Source organism: Rhipicephalus sanguineus, chromosome 2 (genome assembly GCF_013339695.2).
Source record: "Rhipicephalus sanguineus isolate Rsan-2018 chromosome 2, BIME_Rsan_1.4, whole genome shotgun sequence".
NCBI lineage: Eukaryota > Metazoa > Arthropoda > Arachnida > Ixodida > Ixodidae > Rhipicephalus > Rhipicephalus sanguineus.
The window spans coordinates 26,366,594-26,387,819 of NC_051177.1; the positions used below are offsets into that span (position 1 = coordinate 26,366,594).

General features: G+C 46.7%; 2 protein-coding genes across 8 annotated transcripts in view; both read left to right on the forward strand.

Annotated features, from left to right (window-relative positions):
• The first annotated feature begins 7,085 nt into the window (after positions 1–7,085).
• LOC119381098 (endothelin-converting enzyme 1) lies at positions 7,086–9,317 on the forward strand. The gene has a single exon (XM_037649085.1). It carries the CDS (start codon positions 7,086–7,088, stop codon positions 9,315–9,317), a length of 2,232 nt encoding a protein of 743 aa, XP_037505013.1.
• An 8,158-nt stretch (positions 9,318–17,475) lies between these two features.
• The window catches only part of LOC119382578 (beta-sarcoglycan), a 56,290-nt gene continuing 52,539 nt past the window's right edge, over positions 17,476–21,226 (forward strand). For 6 of the 7 annotated variants that reach the window (XM_049412249.1, XM_049412245.1, XM_049412248.1 and 3 more), the window contains exons 1-3: positions 17,495–17,559; positions 18,059–18,259; positions 19,820–20,002. In XM_049412249.1, coding sequence (XP_049268206.1) covers positions 17,527–17,559; positions 18,059–18,259; positions 19,820–20,002 — 417 coding nt within the window. In that variant the 5' untranslated portion in view covers positions 17,495–17,526. Of the gene's footprint in view, positions 17,560–18,058; positions 18,260–19,819; positions 20,003–21,226 lie in introns of all 7 variants that reach the window. The other variant, XM_049412246.1, reaches the window with a different exon arrangement.

Consider the following 21,226-nt stretch of genomic DNA (forward strand, 5'->3'; position numbering starts at 1 on the left):
ATTGTAATTTTCCCGCTCAGCGTTCCCGTTCAAATTTCGTTGCTTTATCGCCAAGACGTTATCCCGCAGGTGGAATCGATTAAGTATTTAGGGGTTATTTATACTGAAAAACTTAATTGGGGCCCGCATATCGAAACTATGGCAGCTAAAGGAGCTCGTGCGGTAGGGATGCTTCGTAGGCTCAGCAATAAGCGGACAGGATTACGACGTGATGTGCTTCTTATGATTTATTGCATGTATATTCGCCCGATATTGGAGTTCGGCTGCGTCTTGTTTTCTGGGGCACCTGCCTACAAACTTCGGCCATTAGTTCTTCTAGAACGCGAATCATTACGTATATGTCTTGGGCTTCCTAAATTTGTTGCGAATAATATTTTATACAAAGAAGCGCGCCTGCCTTCTCTTCTTACACGCTTTCACATCCTGACAGTACGTACCTTCCTAAAGATATATGCATCACCCCTGAGGAGGTCGCAGTATGTTTTTATTAATCAGCCGATGTCATTTTTTAGCCATGAGTGGTCTCGATTACGGTGTCCACAAGTAATTTTCGCACAAAAACTCTTGGCATCATTACAAGTAAACCTTCGTGAAGTACTTGTGTCGAACAGATCAGTGCACCCAATTAGAATACAATTCGACGACATATTTCCTAAGAAATGCAAAGACTTACCTAATAGATTCATAAAAGCCATTTTGGAAGACCATTTGTCAAACCTAGATACAAACATCGTAATAGCTACTGATGCTTCAGTTTGTGAAGAAAAGGCAGGAGTGGGAATTACATCATTATCTTTGGATTGGTCTTTCTCAATTCGTTTGCCTGATTTTACACCTATTTATCAAGCGGAATTACTTGCAATCATCCTAGCTTTACGTAAATTACCCTTATCTATAACAGAAGTAATCATTTTAACAGACTGTCTGTCTGTTTGTTCTTCATTGACGGCACCTAACATGTCATGTACCTTAGAAGTATTTTATTCTCTTGTCCCAAGACATTTACGTTTTATTCGCTTGGTGTGGGTACCAGGTCACAAAGGTTTAACCCTCAATGAATGTGCGGACGCGCTTGCAGTTGCATCACGCGATGGTCCCATAATTTCTATTTTACCGACGTTGGCCTTTGTCTCTTCGGCGCGATTTGAAAAGTTTGCCACGTCGGTTGACATTGGTAAATCTCCTTTGTCAACATCCGAATTCCTTCACCTTGACTTTTCGTGGAAAAATCGATGGTGCTCCAGCAGAAGGGCAGAAATATCTATCACCAGACTACGATGCCGAGTTCCCCCACTGAACTTTTACCTGCACAGGTCTGGTCTGTCTCAAACACATTTATGCCACCACTGCAACGAGAGTGAATCTCTGCACCACTTCTTTATAGCATGCAGATTGTACAAAAATCAAAGGAAAAGACTGCTAGAGGAACCCCTCCGAAGGATGGGATTAAATTTATCCCTTCCGATGGTACTTTCCTTTGGGGCAATTGAATTGGGCCACAGCCACAGGAACGTTTTCGAAGCCGTATGCGATTTTCTACGGGAGACAAAGCGAATTGCTTATTAGGTTATTTAATTTCATTTTATTTTTCATTAATGCATTATATATATATATATAATATATATATATATATATATTACATATATATATATATATATATATATATATATATATATATATATATATATATATATATATATATATATATATATATATATATAATATATATATAAATTTTAATGTTTTTCTAGCCTTGAATATTAGTGTGAGTTTGTCCTTACATATCCTTATTATAAACATATTTGACATGTAAAACAATTTTATCTCAAAATACGGTGCCGCCCGTTTCATGGCCGATCCCCCACAGTGGGTTGCGCCAGGTTGACAAGGTCCAACCAACCAACCAACCGTTGTTTTCAGTCCCGCACCACCTCCGATCATCTATTTCGGTACGTGCAAATCCCATAATAGTGTAGTTTAGTTGCCGGGTTCAAAATAATATCTGAGATTTTACGTGCCAAACCACGATATGATTATGAGGCACGCCGTAGTGGAGGGCTCCGGAAATTTTGACCATCTGGTGTTCTTTAACGTGCACTGACATCGCACAGTACACGGGCCTCTAGCATTTCGCCTCCATCGAAATGCGACCGCCGCGACCGGTATCGGACCCGCGACCTTTTGGTCAGCAGCCGAGCACCGTAATTGCGACACCACCGCGGCGGACTAGTTGCCGGATTCTTAAATTCACTTGTTGCGAGAGGCAATGCCCCTACGGAGAGTTGTCGTCCACGCTTATTACCGCAATGATAACAGAAATTAGAAGAGGAGCGAATTGCATTATTCCTGAGCTCAGTTACGAAGCTGGATTTAGTGCCAGATGCGTAATGTTGTAAGATCTGTATGGTCGCCCATTTGATGTCGTCACCGATCATCATGCACTATGCTGGCTGTCGTCATTGAAGGATCCCTCAGGCCGTCTCGCCCGCTGGGCACTTCGCCTGCAAGACTACGACATCCGCGTGCTGTACCGCAACGGACGCCAGCATGCTGACGCCGACGCCCTCTCGCGCTCCCCCTTGCCTGACGACAATGCCTCCTGCTCAGTATCTCACATTGCTGTTTCTTCTATCGATGTTCACACCATCACTACCGAGCAGCGCAAGGATAAATGGATCGCCTCGCTGATAGACTTGCTCACTGATCCGTCGGCAACACCAACCACTCGCGCGTTGCGTCGTCAAGCCCACCATTTCGCAGTTCGTGACGACCTACTGCACCGACGCAATTACAACGCCGACGGCCGCCAGTGGCTACTTGTAATACCCCGAAGTCTCCGTGCTGAAATATGCGAGTCCTTCCACTCTGATCCGCAATGCGCGCACTCTGGGGTATCCAAAACTTACCAGCGCATGCGACAACGATACTTCTGGCGAGGGATGTACCGCTACGTGCAGAAATTGGTCCGCTCCTGCCTCGATTGCCAACGCCGAAACCTTCAACGTACGTGTCACCAGTCGGTCTACAACCATTACCTTGCCCTAACCGTCCGTTTGGGCGCGTGGGCATCGATTTGTATGGACCACTTCCTCTGACGTCGGCTGGTAACCGTTGGGCCATTGTCGCTGTCGACCACCTAACGCGATACGCCTAAAGTCCCTCTATTTATATAGAGGGACTTTAGGATTTATATATATTTATATAAATATAGGGACCTTAGATACGCCGAAACCGCAGCCCTCCTAGCGGCTACAGCGCGCGATGTTGCCTCCTTCCTGCTACACCGATTCATGCTGCGTCACGGTCCACCCCAGGAGCTTCTCAGCGATCGAGGCCGTGTATTCCTTTCGGAGGTCGTCGAAGCCATTCTCAAAGAGTGCCATGCTGTTCACCGCAAAACTACTGCTTACCACCCGCAGACGAATGGCCTAACCGAACGCTTTAACCGCACGCTAGGCGACATGCTCTCAATGTACGTCGCCGCCGATCACACAAATTGGGATGCCATTCTACCCTTCGTCACCTACGCCTATAATACCGCCCCTCAAAGCACTACTGGTTTTTCACCCTTCTTCCTGTTGTACGGAAGGCACCCGTCGCACACTATTGACACGATACTACCCTACAAGCCGGATTCATCTGATTGTGCGCCAATTTCTGACACAGCCAGGCTTGCTGAAGAGTGTCGCGAGCTTGCAAGTCCTTCACAATGCACGAACAAGAGCGGCAGAAGAGCCTTCGCGGTGGCACCACCACTTCTGAGTCCACGTTCCTCCCCGGAGCGCTCGTATGGCTCTCGGTCCCTACCACTGCAACTGGTCTCTCGTCAAAGCTACTGCCAAAATACGAAGGCCCCTACCGGGTCGTCGAGCGAACATCCCCGGTCAACTACCTGATCGAACCCATCGAACCAGCTTCGGACATGCGCCGTCGAGGGCGCGACATAGTCAACGTGGAGCGCCTCAAGGCCTACTATGGCCTACTCATAGTGACGAGCTGTTAGGTCGCCGGACAGCTCCCCTTTTCGTACCCGGGGTAATTGTGGCGAAGCAATTGGTACTGTTTAACGGTTGCGCTCTCCAGCGGCTCCTAGTGGGTAGTCCTCTTCTAAACGCCGCTCGCGCTCGGAGCCCGTGCTTTTGCCTTGACTGTCGCCATAGCTCATTGTCGCCGAGTGCTGTCCAATAAACAGCTTAACAAATCATTTTTACAGCGAAAGCTGTTATGAAATCATTTCAACGGCCGTTTTTGGTGGCGTAGTTGTCCGCCGCCGCCGCCGCTGCCGCCGCCGCCGCCGCCGCCGGTGTCCGTAACCACTATCGCTCGAAATAAGAAAAAAAAACGAAATAAGAAAAAATATCCAAGATGGAACGGGGTTCGAACCTGGGTCCTCTGCGTGGGAGCCCAGTGTTGTACCTCAGAGCCATGCCGGTGCTTGGAACTGCCTTGCAAAACGACGCTATACAGGCCTCATGTCCAGAAGGAACCACATTAACATATGTAATTTAGTGTGGTAGAAGAGTGAAATAACAACCTCGCACCACACAACGCGAAGCCTGTAACCAGGCGTCACACAATGCGAATTGCGCAACGAGTGGGCTGTTGGATGCTTCCAACCCACTACAAGGGGCTCTGCAATAATTCTTCATCGTCATCAGACACAACACCAACAAAGTGCGCATACTTGCATTGGTTGCCAAGGAAGCCCATGAGCCCATCATCCATTTCCTCATGGTCTCAACAAAGTTCTTCCCCCCTCTCTCTGTCTCTCTTTCTCACGTCAATGTATGTTATAGTGCATGGTGGGAGAGTTAAATAGCGACCGGGCGTCACACAATGCGAATTACGTAACTGGTGAGCCGTTTAAAGCTTCCAGCCCATTACAAAGAGCTGAGCCACAATTCTTCATCGTCATCAGTCGTCACGTAAACATTTCCATTTCACATAAATTATGATGATTTATAGCGTAGTGGGTTCCTCGCAAGTGCACTTGCATTGGTTGCCAAGGAAGCCCATAAGCCCATCATCCATTTCCTCAGGGCCTCAATAAAGGTCTTCCCCCTTCTCTCTGTCTCTCTTGCTCACGTCAATGTATGTTATAGTGCATGGTGGGAGAGTTAAATAGCGACCGGGCGTCACACAATGCGAATTACGTAACTCGTGAGCCGTTTAAAGCTTCCAACCCATTACAAAGGGCTGAGCCACAATTCTTCATCGCCATCAGTCGTCACGTAAACAAAGTGCACATAATGCCTTACATATGTGTAGCTGGAACCTCGCTTCTGCGCACAATTATGAATAATCGCGTTGTAGGTGCTTCCCAATTTCACAAATATTGTGATTTATGGCGTAGTGGGGACCTTGCTAGTGTACTTGTATTAGTAGCCCCAAGAGAGTTTACAACTGGCTCTAGAAATGCCGCTCTTCCAGCTTTCGCTGTGACTGTGCTGCGCTTTCCGCGCAGGCCTGGAATTTTTCTTTTTCTTTGTTATCTGGCGCTGTCATTTAAAGCCAAGTCCTGATCTTGCGACTGGTCTCGTACAGCTGCATCACTTAACAATATATTTCGAGTCGTGTATATAAACAGGCTGATTATTTCCGTATTCCCTTACCGCTTTCTTTTACCCCCTGTATAAGTTAGCAAACCATACGCTCGTCTGGTTTACGTCCCTACCTTTCCTGTCTTTGCCTCCTTCCTCTGTCTTTTTTCCTTTACTTTACTGACCGTGGCTCTACGCACACGATTTTCTCTATAGTGGCGTTGGGCTCTGTAGGGCACTAGTGTTCCTGTGAACGCTTCCAAAGGGACACTACCGGGCACAACGTTTATAGATACTTCTATAAACGTTGACCGGGCATGCGAGTAAAGTGTTCGCTGCATATACTTGCTGCAAAACGCAGTGAAGGTTACAGCTTGTTATAGCGAAACCAAATAACACAAGGCTTCTGTAGTCAGTCAAAAACGAGATCTGGGGCCGAATTCACGAAGCGTGCGTAAGTGCCGTATGGCAAAGTGTGATCGGAAGGAAGGAACGTCGTTTCTTTAGTCCACCGCCGGTTGGGTAGCGCCACAGTGAAGAAAACCATAAAAGGAGAGAAAGTCCTGGCTAATCCGACAATAGCCTTCTTCACTACGTTTTACTTGCTTCGCTGAGAGTTCAACACGCCGTGTTGTTCGTGTTGCTCGCGAACAAGATCAGCCTGATGCTATATTCTGCTACGCGCGTTTATTGTCTTATTTTGATGTATTCGGGTTTCACCCACAAAAACTGTTATCAATGCTCGGCGCAGACCGCGCTGCAATGTTTGGAAAGCTTAGCGATTGTTTGCGATCATTCTGTTAAGATTATGCACAAGACGCAAATAGTCAAGTTAATTAGAGAGCTTTCGCGGGAAACAGCGATAACGCTACAACTTTCGATGCCGCATGCATGTATAAATGTCGACACACCTTACCAAAAATCAGATTACCGACAGCCGACGTTCTGTTAGCCGCTATCAGTGTAGAGCGTGTATTGCTTGTACTTGACATCTAATTTTTCCGGGCACAAGTCCACCCAAATAAAAGGTTCCGTATTTCTGAGTTCTGCTGAAACCTTCTTCACCGTCACAGCCACGTGACAATACCGTCTCACAGCAATATTATTTCCGACAGTCGGGCAAGGGCTGTGCTACAAAATCGTTTTTTATGCCAGTATGCGTTAAAGGCGTGCCCACTTATGGGTACCATAGAACCTATATATTCCGCTCACCGTGGTCAATCATTCGCCCCAATCATTCGCCCCAATCATTCGTCCAATAACAACGCGGAGCAGACGTCGTGTCTACACAGGAATCTGAGCCAACGTCCACATCATCGGGCCTTATTTGCGCTGTATTCATGCCGTGCTGGCTCTATCTTGGACCTTTGCACTATATTCCGAGAAATAATGGTCCCGTATTCATTAAGTCATTTTCCAGTTATAATTTCATCCAGCCGATTGGCTAGATGAAACGGCCTGTGTAAATGTACAAACTTGTTCTTCAACAACTAATGGTGAGTCCTTTATTACTGCAGGCTGCACAGCCTTTCGCCTTTGTTCCCAATGCCGACGACGGAACATGCGAAAGGAGATAACGACGTGGACTGCGTGGCGTCGGCGAGCCACTACCAGAAGCAGCAGCAGCAGCAGAAACAGCCGCAAGAGAAGGCAGGCGACCGCAGGGCACCCGTAGCAGACATGAGGCACGAAGTGGCAGACGTTTCAGCCCCTTATCTTCCCAGGATCCTGTCTATGATGGGCATGTCGGTTCTGCCAGTAACATACTGCCTTTTATCCGTGCTGTTCGCCGAGATCGTAAAACCGCAAGACGTAGTATGCGTCTCGGAAGCGTGTCGCTCTACGGCAGAGTTCATCAAAAGCAGCATCGACGTGCGCGTCCGGCCGTGCTCCGACTTCTACGAGTTCGTTTGCAGCGGATGGGAGAGCACGTATCCGACGGACGCCTACGCCATGATTACACTGGTTAACCTATCGGCGTACATGCCAAGCGGAACAAACCACCCGCCAAACATCATCAAAGCCATCTCGTTCCACCAGTCTTGCGCGACCTCCTTCGCTGGACCTCCAGACTCCAGCATCGACGAAATTAAGAGGTTTCTGACCAGCGACCTCCGCTTCAACTGGCCGACAGTGCTACCGAGCTCGCAGGAATTCTTCAGGATTCTCGTGGAGCTTCAGCTGTCCTACCTTATACACCCGTTCGTCGAAATGAGCTTTGACAGTGGCATGAACACTTTGAGGATGGAGATAGAAGACCGCTATCACCCGTGGTATTTGCGCTACGCAGCCACCTCAAACTTGAACTTCCGCTCGCACCTCATGGACGACGTACTTGGCGAAGTATTCCAGCAGACACTGTCCGTGGGCATAGTCTCGAAAATAATATACGTGGAAGACGAGATTAGAACAGCGACGACAGGGGACGACGAGTTTTTGGTTCTGAGGTTGAGAGTGCTGTCGCAGGATTCATTTCAAGGAAGCTGGCCGCTCTTGCGCGCCCTAGGGAACTATTTCGATCCTGCGCAGAAACGACTGCTCATTAACAAAGTGGTCGCTAGGGTCTCCGATCTCGCAATTCTAAAGAAAACGTTGTCCTTGATGAACGACAAGAGCACCTTGCCAGCCATGTCTAGCTATATGGCCTGGGTGGTTGTAGAGACTCTCGGTCGGCACACGAGCCCGGCTCTCCGCAAGACCATGATGGAAACTGCCAAACGCTTCAGTGTTAGCAACGTGACAGAGCACATTTTTCGCAAGGACGTGTGTTACTACGAGACCTATCGCCTTTTCCCCTTGGTGCTCGACCGCTATATATACCAAACGTTCGACAAGGGGATTATTTCCGATTGGGAAGAGATTGTCGCCGATGCGAAGAGGTACGTGAGGGCTCAACTCGAAGATCTGTACTGGATGGACGCCGTGACCTTGAGCAAGATGCAAGCACGAATTCGTAATCTCGTCAGTGAAGTCGGCATCCTGTCGCGATTCAGGTACGCAGATGTCGAGGAGCCCTACACGCGGCTGCCGGATATCGACAGCACCATTCCCTTCACGACCTTGTACGTCAGTGTGCTGGAAAGCCTCAGCCAGTCTCTGAGAGCAAAGTCTTACCGGTACATTTACCCGCGCGACGTGTGGTCGATCGTGCCTGTCGTCCGGCACGTCTATTCCCACAACGTGCTATTCGTACCTCTGTCTGTCTTTATGACTCCTCTCTTTGGTACCGAAAACTTCCCTGCGGCGCTGATCTACGGTTATCTCGTGACGCAGATAACGAACGCCATCTACTACGAAGGCTATTACAGCAACAAGTACCGAGCCGCAGAGACGTGGAATCTGCCGACTGAACGCAAGTTCCACATGTACATGAAATGCTACAATGACGCGTACAACAACGTCACCTATCAACTGAAGGACCCAGCGCAAAGCTTTTTCCGTTCTGGCGCTTTGCTCAGGGCCTACCAGATGTTCAGGACCTATCAAGATGGTTCCGGTAGCTTTGTGCTACCTGCAGTCGAGCTCACGCCAGTTCAGCTTTTTTTCGTGGGTAGCTGCATAAACCTGTGCGTTAGGAATGACGAGAAGAGGGTCATGCACAAGGCGCTCTGCAATTGGCCTATGAGACGCACCAAGATATTCCAGCAGGCCTTCAAGTGTCACCACACCGAGGCACTCGCGCAACTTCGGGTCAATTGTTCCGGGCTCGTCAACGTCATCAGGTCCCGGTATCACAACGTGTCCGTAGAGACGAGCTTTCGGTGCACGGACGTATAACGTGGCGTGTGCCATGACATACATTACATTTTATGGCGGTGCCTAAAATATACATTTTATGGCGGTGCCTTGGCTGCCTTCATGTAAGATGTGGTACACGATGTGGCTGTGTGTATGTGTGTATGTCATTTCAATGTCCGCCAGTCGCCTGTTTTAAAACGTTTTTTTTTTTTCGCGACTGCGGCATAGATCATGTGATCGAATGAGCGTAATTCTGTTTCATAAATGCGTTTGCTCTCATCAGCGTCACCTTTTCAGCGTCGCTAAAGGTCATATAGCGGATAAACGCAGTTAGCAAGTGCTAAAGTGTGCCCGACAACATCTAAGCGCTCAAGCGGAAAGATCACTCTTGCAATTAAATGGGTCGCACTCATATCGGTACATTGCAAGTAATTGTTGATTAAATACCGATTCGGTGTTCGATATGATATTGCTCACGGCTGTACATACCAATGTCGCATTAGTGCATTTAACCCTTCGAGGGTCGAATTTTTTCAAAAAAAAAAAAAAAGCTTTCCCAATTACTTTGTTGCATATTTTTCATGCACACAATGTGTAAAGTCGGGAACTGCAATATGTTCAATAGTATTAACAGCGAAGCTGTTCTAGCTCGGCGTAAAGTGTGTGACCGTGCCCGGAAACTATCATCCTCATGAACGGGTATGTGCCACAGAATTTGGGCCGATCCCACTACTCACCGCTACGGCGTCGCCTGTGTCTGTAATAACCCTGAGAACGAGTACAGAGAGAGAGAGAAAGAAACAGAGAGATGGAAAGAAAGATAAAGAAACAAACATTCTTGCCGAAAAAAATTCTTTCCCAGGTTGGATTCCAACCCGCGTACCCTCGATCCGAAGGCCAGCGTCCTAACCACTTGACTATCCAGGCACGCTAACAAAGCATAGCAATAGCATAGCCTTGTATAGTATAGTGTAGCAAATGGGTGGGAAAGGGAAGTGAGCGTTAAACGGAGAGATGCGATAAGGAGGGGAGAGAGTAAAGCGTAGCACTGAAAGATGAGAAAGAGAGAAATAGAGGTAAAGAAACGCAGAAAGAAAAAGAAAGAGCCAGAGAGAACATCAACGAAAGAAAGGGAAATAATTCATGATGGTGAAGCGCTAAAAGAAACGGATACTTATGAAGAACACAGGACACGTGTTCCTGTGTCCTGTGTTCCTCATAAGTCTTCATAAGTATCCGTTTCTTTTAGCGCTTCACCATCATAAATGTATACGAACACGCCCAGCTGGCAGTTATTCTAAAAAGAAAGAAGTAGAGAGAGAAAAAAACGATAGAAAGAGGAAGCAAGCATCGCGTTTTTTAGCGATCAGATACCGCGCCACCTGGCCAAGCCGCGCATGAGCAGTAGCTAAGCCATGCCCACCAACGGAGACATCGCGTGGAGCCTTGTGCTGCTGTTTCAAATCGGATATGCAGCGCCACTGCGGCGGCTGCTGGCAAAATGTCCCTGTTCCCTCCGTACTGCCGCGCTTGGTCGCAGCAGGTTGGCAATGACCCCTAGCAGCGCAAGCGTGTGTACGCAGCGAAAAAAGTCGACTTCTATCTGCTCTTGCGAGTTCGCATGTCATAAGAGCTACAAGAACACGGCCGGGAAACTGCCGAATGTGCAATGTTATCATTTTCCATGGAATTCGTACGAGGCTGATCGGCGAAAACGTTGGATCGCAGCCGTTCGGCGCGCCCGATAAGCAAACTGGTCCTGTCTTCGCACAGTTTCTTTCGATTTCTATTGAAGTCACTGGCTATTGACACCCTTCCTCGCCCTTACTCCCGATTTTTTTTTTTAATTTTGCATGTGTATGTATCATAGGTCGGCAAACTCGCTCATGAGTCGACTGATTCAGATCGGGTCGTGAGTCTGAGTCTGGGTGAGTAATATTTTGGTGAGTTTGAGTCCGAGTGAGTCCGGTTTGAAGAAAATTTTAGCGAGTCTGAGTCCGACTGAGTCCAGTTGAGGGAAATATTGGTGAGTCTGAGTTCGAGTGAGCCCTAAGCGCAATATATATTTCTTGAGTGAGCCCGGGTGAGCTCCACCTTTTGCTGCCGACTTATCTCATCTTCAGCGTTACTATCAGCCTCATATCGGCTTAAGTTCATACTCAAGTCTATTCACACATATCTCAACACACTAGGATTCACGTGCCACCTTAATATTTATTGATCAGAGGTATGAGTTAGAGGAAGGGGTGCTATGACCTCCCCCAGCAAACTCTTTAATGGGAAGCTCTTGATAAAAATATCTCTTGTGAGTTGCATATTTCATAAAAATGTCCTTACTGGATTGATATACGATAATGATGATATATGATAACTCGTATTTGAAGGTGCTAGATCGAAAGGCGTATCGTAGAGCACCGATTATGTGAGATATTGGCGTTAAAAAGGATTGACACTATGATCAAAAAAGCTAATTTTACGGCAACGGACTAATGAGTCAACTCACTTAGGCTCACTCAGACTAAGGTGAAGCCATGAGTGAGTCCAGCTGAGTAATGTATAGGTGAGTTTGAGTCTGAGTGAGCCCGATTGAGAAAAAGTTGAGTGAGTCTGAGTCCGAGTGAGCCCTCAGAGCAAAATATATTTCTTGAGTGAGTCTGAGTGAGCTCCAATTTTTTTGCCGGCCTATGATATGTATACACGCACACATTGAAACGCGCACGGACGAAGATACATAAAGTATGATTTAACCCCCACCGAAAAAAAAAAAAGTTCTGGCTGCGCTACTGCCCCAGGTAATATTGACACATTGTTGGTTCCCTTGATCCTCTTATTTACTGTTCGCCCGAACGGAGATTTCTGGCAACGATTGCGGCGCAAGACACTCCTCTGCAGTGCCCAATATGTCGGCTGTGCACGACTGTAGGACTGAGGGGCCTCAGGATCGGCTTCATGATCGCACGATCTAGACAAAAAACACAGTTGCACATGTTCAAAAATATAATTTAGCAAAGTGTTTGACGTACCAACAACGCTAGAAAACTAAAAGACAGGAACTTCATGCGGTCTCTATCTTTTTATCGTTGCTAATATGTCATTTCAACTATTCCCGCTTTCTGCTAATGCGCGCCGGTCACAGGACAAGCGACGCGCGAGGTTGCCGATAAAAAGTATTCTCTATCGTACGCCAAGAAAAAAGTTTACTCGCTTCTAAACGCTCGTCGTACTCCACGCTTTTTATTTGTGCGAAGCATTTTCCGAATATTTTCGACGGACCGACGGCACTTGGAGTTCTTACCTCACGCAGTAAACGTGATTAGCGGCGTACAAGTCGCCACGCCGAAGCGAACTACTTCGTTTGAAGTATTCCTGAACGTTTTCTATCCGTCCGTAGCCGCAAAAAAGCAAGCAGGGCTTGTTTTGCGTTCAAATTTTCACGCATCGACGTTCGCCACACACAACTTCGAGGTAGGCGCCGGGAGGAAAACAGGGACAAAATGCGCGAAGTGGCCGCATTGGCGCTGCGCACTCGGGAGAGCGGTGGCGCCATCAACAAAGCGCACAAGGACTAGCCTGGATACGTGCTCCCGAGGAGGAAGCCTCGCATCTCGAAGCTAGACGTGTCGGTCGACGGGGAGTACGAGCGGCGGCGGGCCCGCGCTTCTTTGTGCCAAGCTTTGAGTGACTTAGTGCAAACTTCCCGCAATTTTTTTCAGAGTGTGGTATTCCTTGAAACACGGGTCTACGCTCAGCACCTCATCGCAGTCGGCAGACGTAAAACAAAAGCAAAGTCGGAAGAGTCATCGCTGTCGGTGTCAGGAGAACGGGCAGTGCGTTCGGCCACACGTGCATCTGAAGAACTCGGAGAAAACTCGTTAAACAAGGAAAGCAAGAACATCTCGTGAGCGCCGGTGACAAACAAGCAAAGAGCAGCGCCAATAAAGATGGAAATCAACTTCCGCCGCCCCTGCAAGCGAGTGCTGATAAAGAAACAATTTAAGTTTCGCGCGCCTCCGCTGCGATCACGCGGCGAAACCGAAACCGCGAAAGGCCGTTACCTCAAGCCGCACGATGCACGAAGCTAGACATCAGTTCTGTTAATCTCCACAAGAAGGTAGCGCAATCAAATTTCACGCGTCTTGTAAGTCCTAGGATGTGGCAGTACCTGCCAGTGAGTTTGCATCGTCATTATGACGTGAAATGTCAAACGGAGGGTTGAAACCGTACCCGTACGGCAAAGACCTTGCGGGACGGAAAACCGCCACCGTACATGTACGGCAAAACTCTCAGAGGGTTGAATTCTCCTTTTTTTTATAACAACAAGGCTGTTTATGCCGACCGTGACGGGTGAACAGAAATGATCATATCATCACGTACCGGCGCGCGCTCTCTTCGACCTTTTCTTCCTCCTAATCCTCTTCTTCATCTGATTCGCTCCCAGAGCACGTGCCCCGATTCTTCTAGCGTGGGATGCAATAATTGTGCTTGGCGAGAGAATGAATACAGAGAGAGAGAAGCAGAAAAATTCTTGGCTATGCAGGATTCGAGCCCGCGTACCGACGATCCGAAGGCGAGCGTCGTAACCACTTGGCTATCCAGGCACGCTAGCAGAGCAAACCATCAAGGGTGTGGGAAAGAGAAGTGAGGGCAAGGAGGAGGAGGGAAATGATGAGCGGAGAGAGTAAAGCGTAGCATAGAAATAATGAGAAAGATAGAAATAGAGAGATGGAAAGGCAAAGAGAGACAGAATCAGAGAAATATATATAGAGAGAGAAAAAGAAAGAGAGAAAGAGATAGAGAAGAAAGAGAAATAGAGAGAGAGGAAGAAAGAAATATAAATAAACAGAGACAAAAAGGACAGAAAAAAGAGATAGAAGAGAGCAAAAGAAAGAGAGGAAGAAAGAAAGAGAAACAAAGAAGGCCGCCCAGCTCCGCTCTTCCTTCAGGCTTATCACCACTGAAGATCGGAATGCTCCATTTACAATCCACTGTCGAAAATATTTTCTCAAACTTGTAAAGTTCGGCTTTTTACAGCGAAAGCTGTTATGAGATCATTTCACCGGCCGTTTTTGGCGCCGTAGTTGTCCGCCGCCGCCGCCGCCGCCGCCGGTGTCCGTAACCAGTATCGCTCGAAATAAGAAAAAAAAAAAACGAAATAAGAAAAAATTCCAGGATGGAACGAGGTTCGAACCTGGGTACTCTGCGTGGGAGCCCAGTATTCAACCTCTGAGCCATGCCGGTGCTTGAAACTGCTATGCAAAAATGTCCTATACAGGCTTCATGTCGGGAAGGAACCGCATTAGCATATGCAATATAGCGTGGTAGAACAGCACCAAGCGTCGCACAACGCGAATTCTGTAACCAGGCGTCACACAATGCGAATTGCGCAACGAGTACGTTGTTGAATGCTTCCAACCCATTACAAAGGGCTCTGCCATAATTCTTCGTCGTCATCAGGCACAGCATCAACAAAGTGCGCATAATGCCTTACATGCGTTTAGCAGGTACCACGGCTCTGCGTAAAATGACGAAAATGGCACAGTGCCTGCTGCCCTACTTCTCAAAAATTACAATGATGTTACAATGATGTAACATTACATCATTACATCCCTCAGTTACAATGATGTATAGCGTAGTGGGTTCCTCGCAAGTGCACTTTTATTAGTTGCCAAGGAAGCCCATAAGCGCATGATCCATTTCCTCGGGTTGGTTGGTTGGTAGGTGAAAAATTTTATTTGGGTCCTGCAAGGCGCGCGTCAGCGCGCAGCGGGCGACTCCTACGTCGGGGTCTCAGTAAAATTACAATGATTTACAGCGTAGTGGGTTCCTCGCAAGTGCACTTGTATTGGTTGCCAAGGAAGCCCATAAGCGCATGATCCATTTCTTCGGGGTGTCAGTAAAGTTCTTCGCCCCCCCCCCCCGTCTCTCTCCCACGTCAGCGTATGTTATACAGCATGACGGGAGAGGGAAATAGCGACCGGGCGTCACCCAATGCAAATTACATAACTGGTCGGCCGTTTAAAGCTTCCAACCCATTACAAAGGGCTGAGCCATAATTCTTCATCGTCATCAGTCGTCGCGTCAACAAAGTGCACATAATGCCTTACAGACGTATAGCTGGTGCCTCGCTTCTCCGCAGAATGACGAATAATGGCTTAGTAGGTGCTTCCCAACTTCACAAAAATTGTGATTTATGGCGTAGTGGGTACGTTTCTAGCGTACTTGTAGCCCCAAGAGAGCTTACAACAGCCTCTAGAAACGCCACTCTTTCAGCTTTCGCTGTGACTGTGCTGCAGTTTCAGCGCAGGCCTGGCGTTTTTTTCTTTCTTTTATTTCGTATGTGCAGTAGTTCTTCTTTCCTCTCTGTTACTTATATGGGTTGAAGTTGCGTCTATTGTCGTCGCTTTGCTTTTTGTCATGACAGCAATTTATTGCTTCTTGTGTTTTGTATTTATTGGTATGTTTGTTTGTCGTCTTCATTGTCTTCGCATTGTAAGGAATCCAAATAAATAAATAGAGAGAAAGGGGATTAAACGAAACACATATACCAAGAACGTTTCTGTCAAGCACGAAAAGCGGCAATTGGTAATCGTAAATTGTGAAAGGCTTAATTGCACATGTAAATATGCTGGTGAGCGCTTGTTTATAACTTGGCTTTACCCACGGACATGTGCGTAAAGGTTTAGTAGAGCATCTTATATATTATGAACTTCCTTCGATGAACAGTTCACATGAACGCTCGACATTTTTCTCAGTGCCGAAACTCGGTTGTCACACAATAAGCCAGAGCATCCGGAAATTCACGTTGAATCCGCGCATGCGTTCTGCATTAGGACACCGGTTGCTATTAAGTAGGGGTGTGCGAATATCAAATTTTTCGAATACGAATCGAATACGAATATCCACCTTCGAATATCGAATCGAATATCGAATATCAAAGGAAAAATGCCTCCACAGTAACAATATTTTATTTAACATGTAGCTATTTGAAAAAAAAAAAACATATTAACAGCCGGACTGGCAACACAACATACACTGCTATCTCCAGAACCCAATGTCCAGGCTACTAGCACAATGCACATCACAACACAAGCAAATATCACGGCACAATGAAAGTAATGACTACATGTTATCGTGAAGAAATATGAGTTGCTCCACATGATAAGGCAGCAGGCGCTCCCTTGTAACAGAGACAACCCCCCCCCCCCCTGCCACTGAAAAGGCACGCTCGCTTGGAACAGAAGTGGCTGGTATAGGGAGTTACGCGGGGCAAAGCTTTGCCAGACTAGGGTATCTGAAGGTGCCTACAGTCCGCCACTAGTCACGTGGGTCACTGTCTTTCTTCAGAAGTGGTCCCGCATAGTGAACCAGTGGTAGTGCGGCACGTTACGGCCACATAATATTGAAAATGTACGGTTACATGATCGCCAACAGCGCTGCACGTCGGAGATGCACCAGCAATAAATCATACGTATTGCGGCGCTCGTCGCAGGCTGATATCGTGCCTCCGTGTACTTACGATGTTTATCGCTCCTCTCGGCAACGTTTTTAGCGATACGAACGCAGCAGAAATGTGGAAGACGAGTTATTTTATGCATGATAATCGAATCGCATATTCGAATTTTCCGATTATTTGAAGTTATCGGCTATTCGAAACTTTTCGAATACACGATTTTCGAATCGAATACGAATATTCCGAATGTAATATTCGACAAATATTCGAAACTTTCGAATATTCGCACACCCCTACTATTAAGACTTTAACTCCTGTAGACTTAAAAAAGAAAAAGAAAAAAAGAGCTCAAAAGATGCCGAAAGAGAAGTCTCACCATTTGGTTGAAACAGCGCTCTCACACACAGCACAGTCCCAGGAATCTTGTGAGAATTACTACGCTACGTCGTCTTAATCACTCAGACGACACACAGCAGCATGTCATAACAGCAACTCTTTAGCTAAAGTCCCATGCAACACAAGAATGACGTGTGCTGATCGTCTGCACGATACTTTTCTGGCATACATGGTAAATATACCTACTTATCATAAAAACAGCTCGTTATCATTTGATTTAAGTACATTTTATACCGTGAATTTTCCATTCCTGCGCCGTTTCGACCAACGTGGTTTCGACGACTAGCGCTGCACCAGCGCCACGCCGCTCGTACATTACGTCCCTAGCGGCAAAAAAGCTGAGTCAACATAGAGCACATTAAAGTCGAGGCAAGACAATCCAAGTTTGTTTCAGTTTTCGTAATGGCTGCAGTTGCGGCTGTTCCAGCAGTGGAGGTTAGCGTGCGTTTTTTTGCAATTTTAACACTGAACACGAGAGCCTAGGGTGTCCGGTTTTCTTACAAAGTTGCTCGCGTTAGCTAATCTTATGCTTGTTTTATGTGGAACAATCTTGCATAGGAACGCGGTTTCCGCAACAACTTTGCTGCGCGACAGAGTTCTTCGCTTTCTCGCGGACAGCGTTTGCGGTACTGTGTTAATTCAAAATTTACGTTATTACGTGGGATGTATTTTCATCGTATGCGGAACAGACACGTCTTCTATGTTATTACCGCATCGCAGCCTCCATCGCGTGAATGTTGTCTGTTACACACAATTCTGAGCTACGGTAGTTCGCGGCAGTGTTCATTTCATGCGCGTTGAAATGCCAATTTGCGCAACGCTTAAATCGCGTGCATCAGTGTATGGTTCTTTGTTAACGTTTAGACGTCAAGGCGACCGCAGAAGAGGCTGCCGCTGGCGCCAATGACGCGTCGCATCCTTGTTTCTTTTTCAGGCCTCCCGAAGCACGCTGTCAATGCGTGAGAAAGCTATGCTAAAGCAGGAGATAAACAAACGACACAATGGAAACTTCTCCGCTGGGTATGTGCCTATCTTTGAGAACTCGCTGCACAAAACTGGTTTACGGGGTCGGAAAGCGTTTCTCTTCTATGGCTTGGTGGTGGGTCTCTTCGTGGTTTCTCTCGCCAACCTTGCGGTAAGCTCTGAACCCACTTGCACGACTTTCCATTCTGCAAGATGCCTGGCGCTTGCATGTCGGGCAGTTTGTGCTATCCCTCTGGCGTCTTACGTGGTGAAATGACGTGCGCACGTCTCGCTCCATGCTGGTTGACTTGTTACGGATGGCCTTCTATGTGTACATCTCTTATGCTACCTGTCTTGCTTGCCTGCCTTGCCTGTTTGGCGCTGAATGCACTCACACGACTCCTTCCCTTTTTCCCGCACCGTTTGTGCCGTTCCACACAATTGTGCATAATGTGGTCTGCTTTATGATCATTATCTCCTGCAGTCGGAAGCATCGATATAATGGGTTTTTAATTGTGACATCCGGGGTTTCGAGTGCGCCCATTAAAATAAGAAATGCATGCTATAGAATATTTTTCCCCGCAACTAATAAGCAGGATTCTATGTGGTCTGTCTGTTTGCAATGTTTATTGCGCAAAAACTAGCGTTGGGCATGATTTGGATGAGTACAGAAGTGTAGTTCTTTGGGCTAGTTGCTTAAACAGGATGGTGAATGGAAAAACATCACCAAGAGAGGCGATCCACAAGTGAGAAAACATACTTGTGAAGAAACTAAGTCATGTGTGTTTTATGCACACCAAGTTGGTTCCAATGTAAACAACCAACAACTACATGCAGCACGAGTTTGTGTTGGCTGTCATGTGCCTTGCGAGCGCTCTCTCTGTTTCAGAAAAGAGCACTCCCCTTTTCAACAGACAGAGGTGCACCTTGTTTATAAACTTGCACGGGAGTACAGAGGCTGACGTCGTTGCCTTGGCAGCACATTTTTGGTGGGTCGCACATATTTACAACAGCCCAGAAGGGACTATGATGGATACAGGGAGCCTTCATTGAAAAGACATGTCAACGTGGTGTTCATGTGCATATGGCTCTGCACATGGTGCCTGACTAATGCATCAGTTTTGTCTGCTTTCATAGCAAGCTGTGTTTACACAAAAACCTCTATGGGTCCCACCTCTCCTGGCACCCTCTGAAACCGAAACTGCAGCTGGGCACTTGCAAAATGTCTCCAGATAGCAATCGTTGTGCGCTCGAGGAAACAATGTGTCCAGTAGCAGTAGGTTGGTTGTTTGAAACACATTGCTACAGAAAATGCAAGATGTAAAATTATGTAAAATTTTTGTGTCAGTACTACTTTCAAAAATGTATGCTGTCTGACCATCGTGCTCATGCTCGTGAAGCACATTGCCAAGCAGCACATCATTGGCTACTTGAATTAATCATTCTTGATGACTGTGCATGCAGTATAACTGAGAATGGATGCACTTCATTCTTAAAGCAGTCATCATCATCAGCAGCAGGCTGTTTATGTCCACTGCAGGACAAATGCCTCCCCAGTGATCTCAAACTGAGCCTGTGCCACACAAGCTGATTAGATTTTATGCCTGCAAATTTAGAAATTTTATCACCCCACCTAACCCTCTGCCTTCCTTGGCTGCGTTTTCCATTGCTTGGTAATCTATTACAGACTATCACTCGTGAGGCACTCGTCAGAGTGTGTATCCTTTTTCAGGTGACTGTGATGCTGCTGGGTGTCTTGCGTATTGGATATGGCATGGAAAGCCTTGAATTCCTCCCCAGTGGCCAGCTGTTGAGGTTTCTAAACAATGCTGACCTTGGGACCGTTATTCCGCACAAGGGCGTCATCGGAGGCTTTAAGGACACAGACCTGCACATAATTGGGGAATCACAACCAGTAAGTATCTGCTTCTCTTATGATTACCGTTGCAGTCAGTTTCTAACAGCAGAGCTGTTTAAGCTCGGAGGAGCCCTGTTAGTCGCGAACAAAAATGATCATCACCATGAACCATCACGCGCTCTCTCCGTCCCTTTCTTCCTCTATTTCATCTTCTGCTTTGCTCCCAGAACACGTGCGTTGATTTGTCTAGCATGGGATGCAATAGCTTTGATGAGCGAGAGTATGAGCACAGAGAGAGGAAAGAAAGGGAAGACAGAAAAAGATGCAAAGACAGAGAAAGGAATGTACACAAAACAAAGATAGAAAAAACAGAGAGCAAGACAGAAAGAGAAAGAATCAAGAAAAAGAGGAGCGAGAAAGTTTGAAAGAAAGTGGAAGCGAGAAATAGAGAGAAGAAAGGGAAGAAAAAAAAAGAAATAGAAAGTGATAAAGAGAAAGATAGAGAGACGGAAAGAAAGAAATAGTAATAAACAGAGACAAAAAAAAAGTAATAGAAAAATCACAGAGAAAGGAAGAAAAAAAGAGGAACAAAAAAAAAAGGGAAGGCCGCCAAGCTCTTCACTTCCTTCAGGCTTGGCACCACTGGTACCAAGCTGCCTTAATTTTTAACTGCGGAGCTGTTTATGCCAGTCGTTGGTTGTGATGTGATAACAGATTTCTATCATCATCATGAACTAGCATGCGCCATGTTCAACCTCTTCTTCATCTCCTGCTTTGCTCCCAGAACACATGCGCCAATTGATCCGGCATGGGATGAAATAACTCTGGTCGGTGAGAGAACGAGTACAGAGAGAGAAAGAAAGAGAAGCAGAAAAAGCGATAGAGAAAGAGGAAAATTCTTGGCAAAAAGAAATGTCTTGATGAGGCGGGATTCGAACCTGTGTAGAAAGAGAGAAAGAAAGGGTGAAATTCTTGTTGAAAGAAATTTGGCATGGCAGGGTTTGAACCCACGTACCCACGATCTGAAGGTGAGTATTGTAGCCACTCTGCTATCCAGGCATGCTAGCAGAGCATAACATAGCCTTGTATAGTATAGTGTAGCAAATGGGTGGGAAAGGGAAGTGAGGAGGAGGGGAGCCCTCCACTACGGCGTCTCTCATAATCATATGGTGGTTTTTGGACGTTAAACCCCAACAATTAATATTATTTCTAGTGCAAAGCTGACTTAATTTTTTTTTCAATGTTGTCAAAGGAGATTTTCAGCAAAGCCATCACATAGAT

What these genes read in the sequence shown, in the direction of transcription:
- LOC119381098 (XM_037649085.1), top strand. Translation starts at nt 7,086, where the DNA reads ATGCCGACGACGGAACATGCGAAAGGAGATAACGACGTGGACTGCGTG.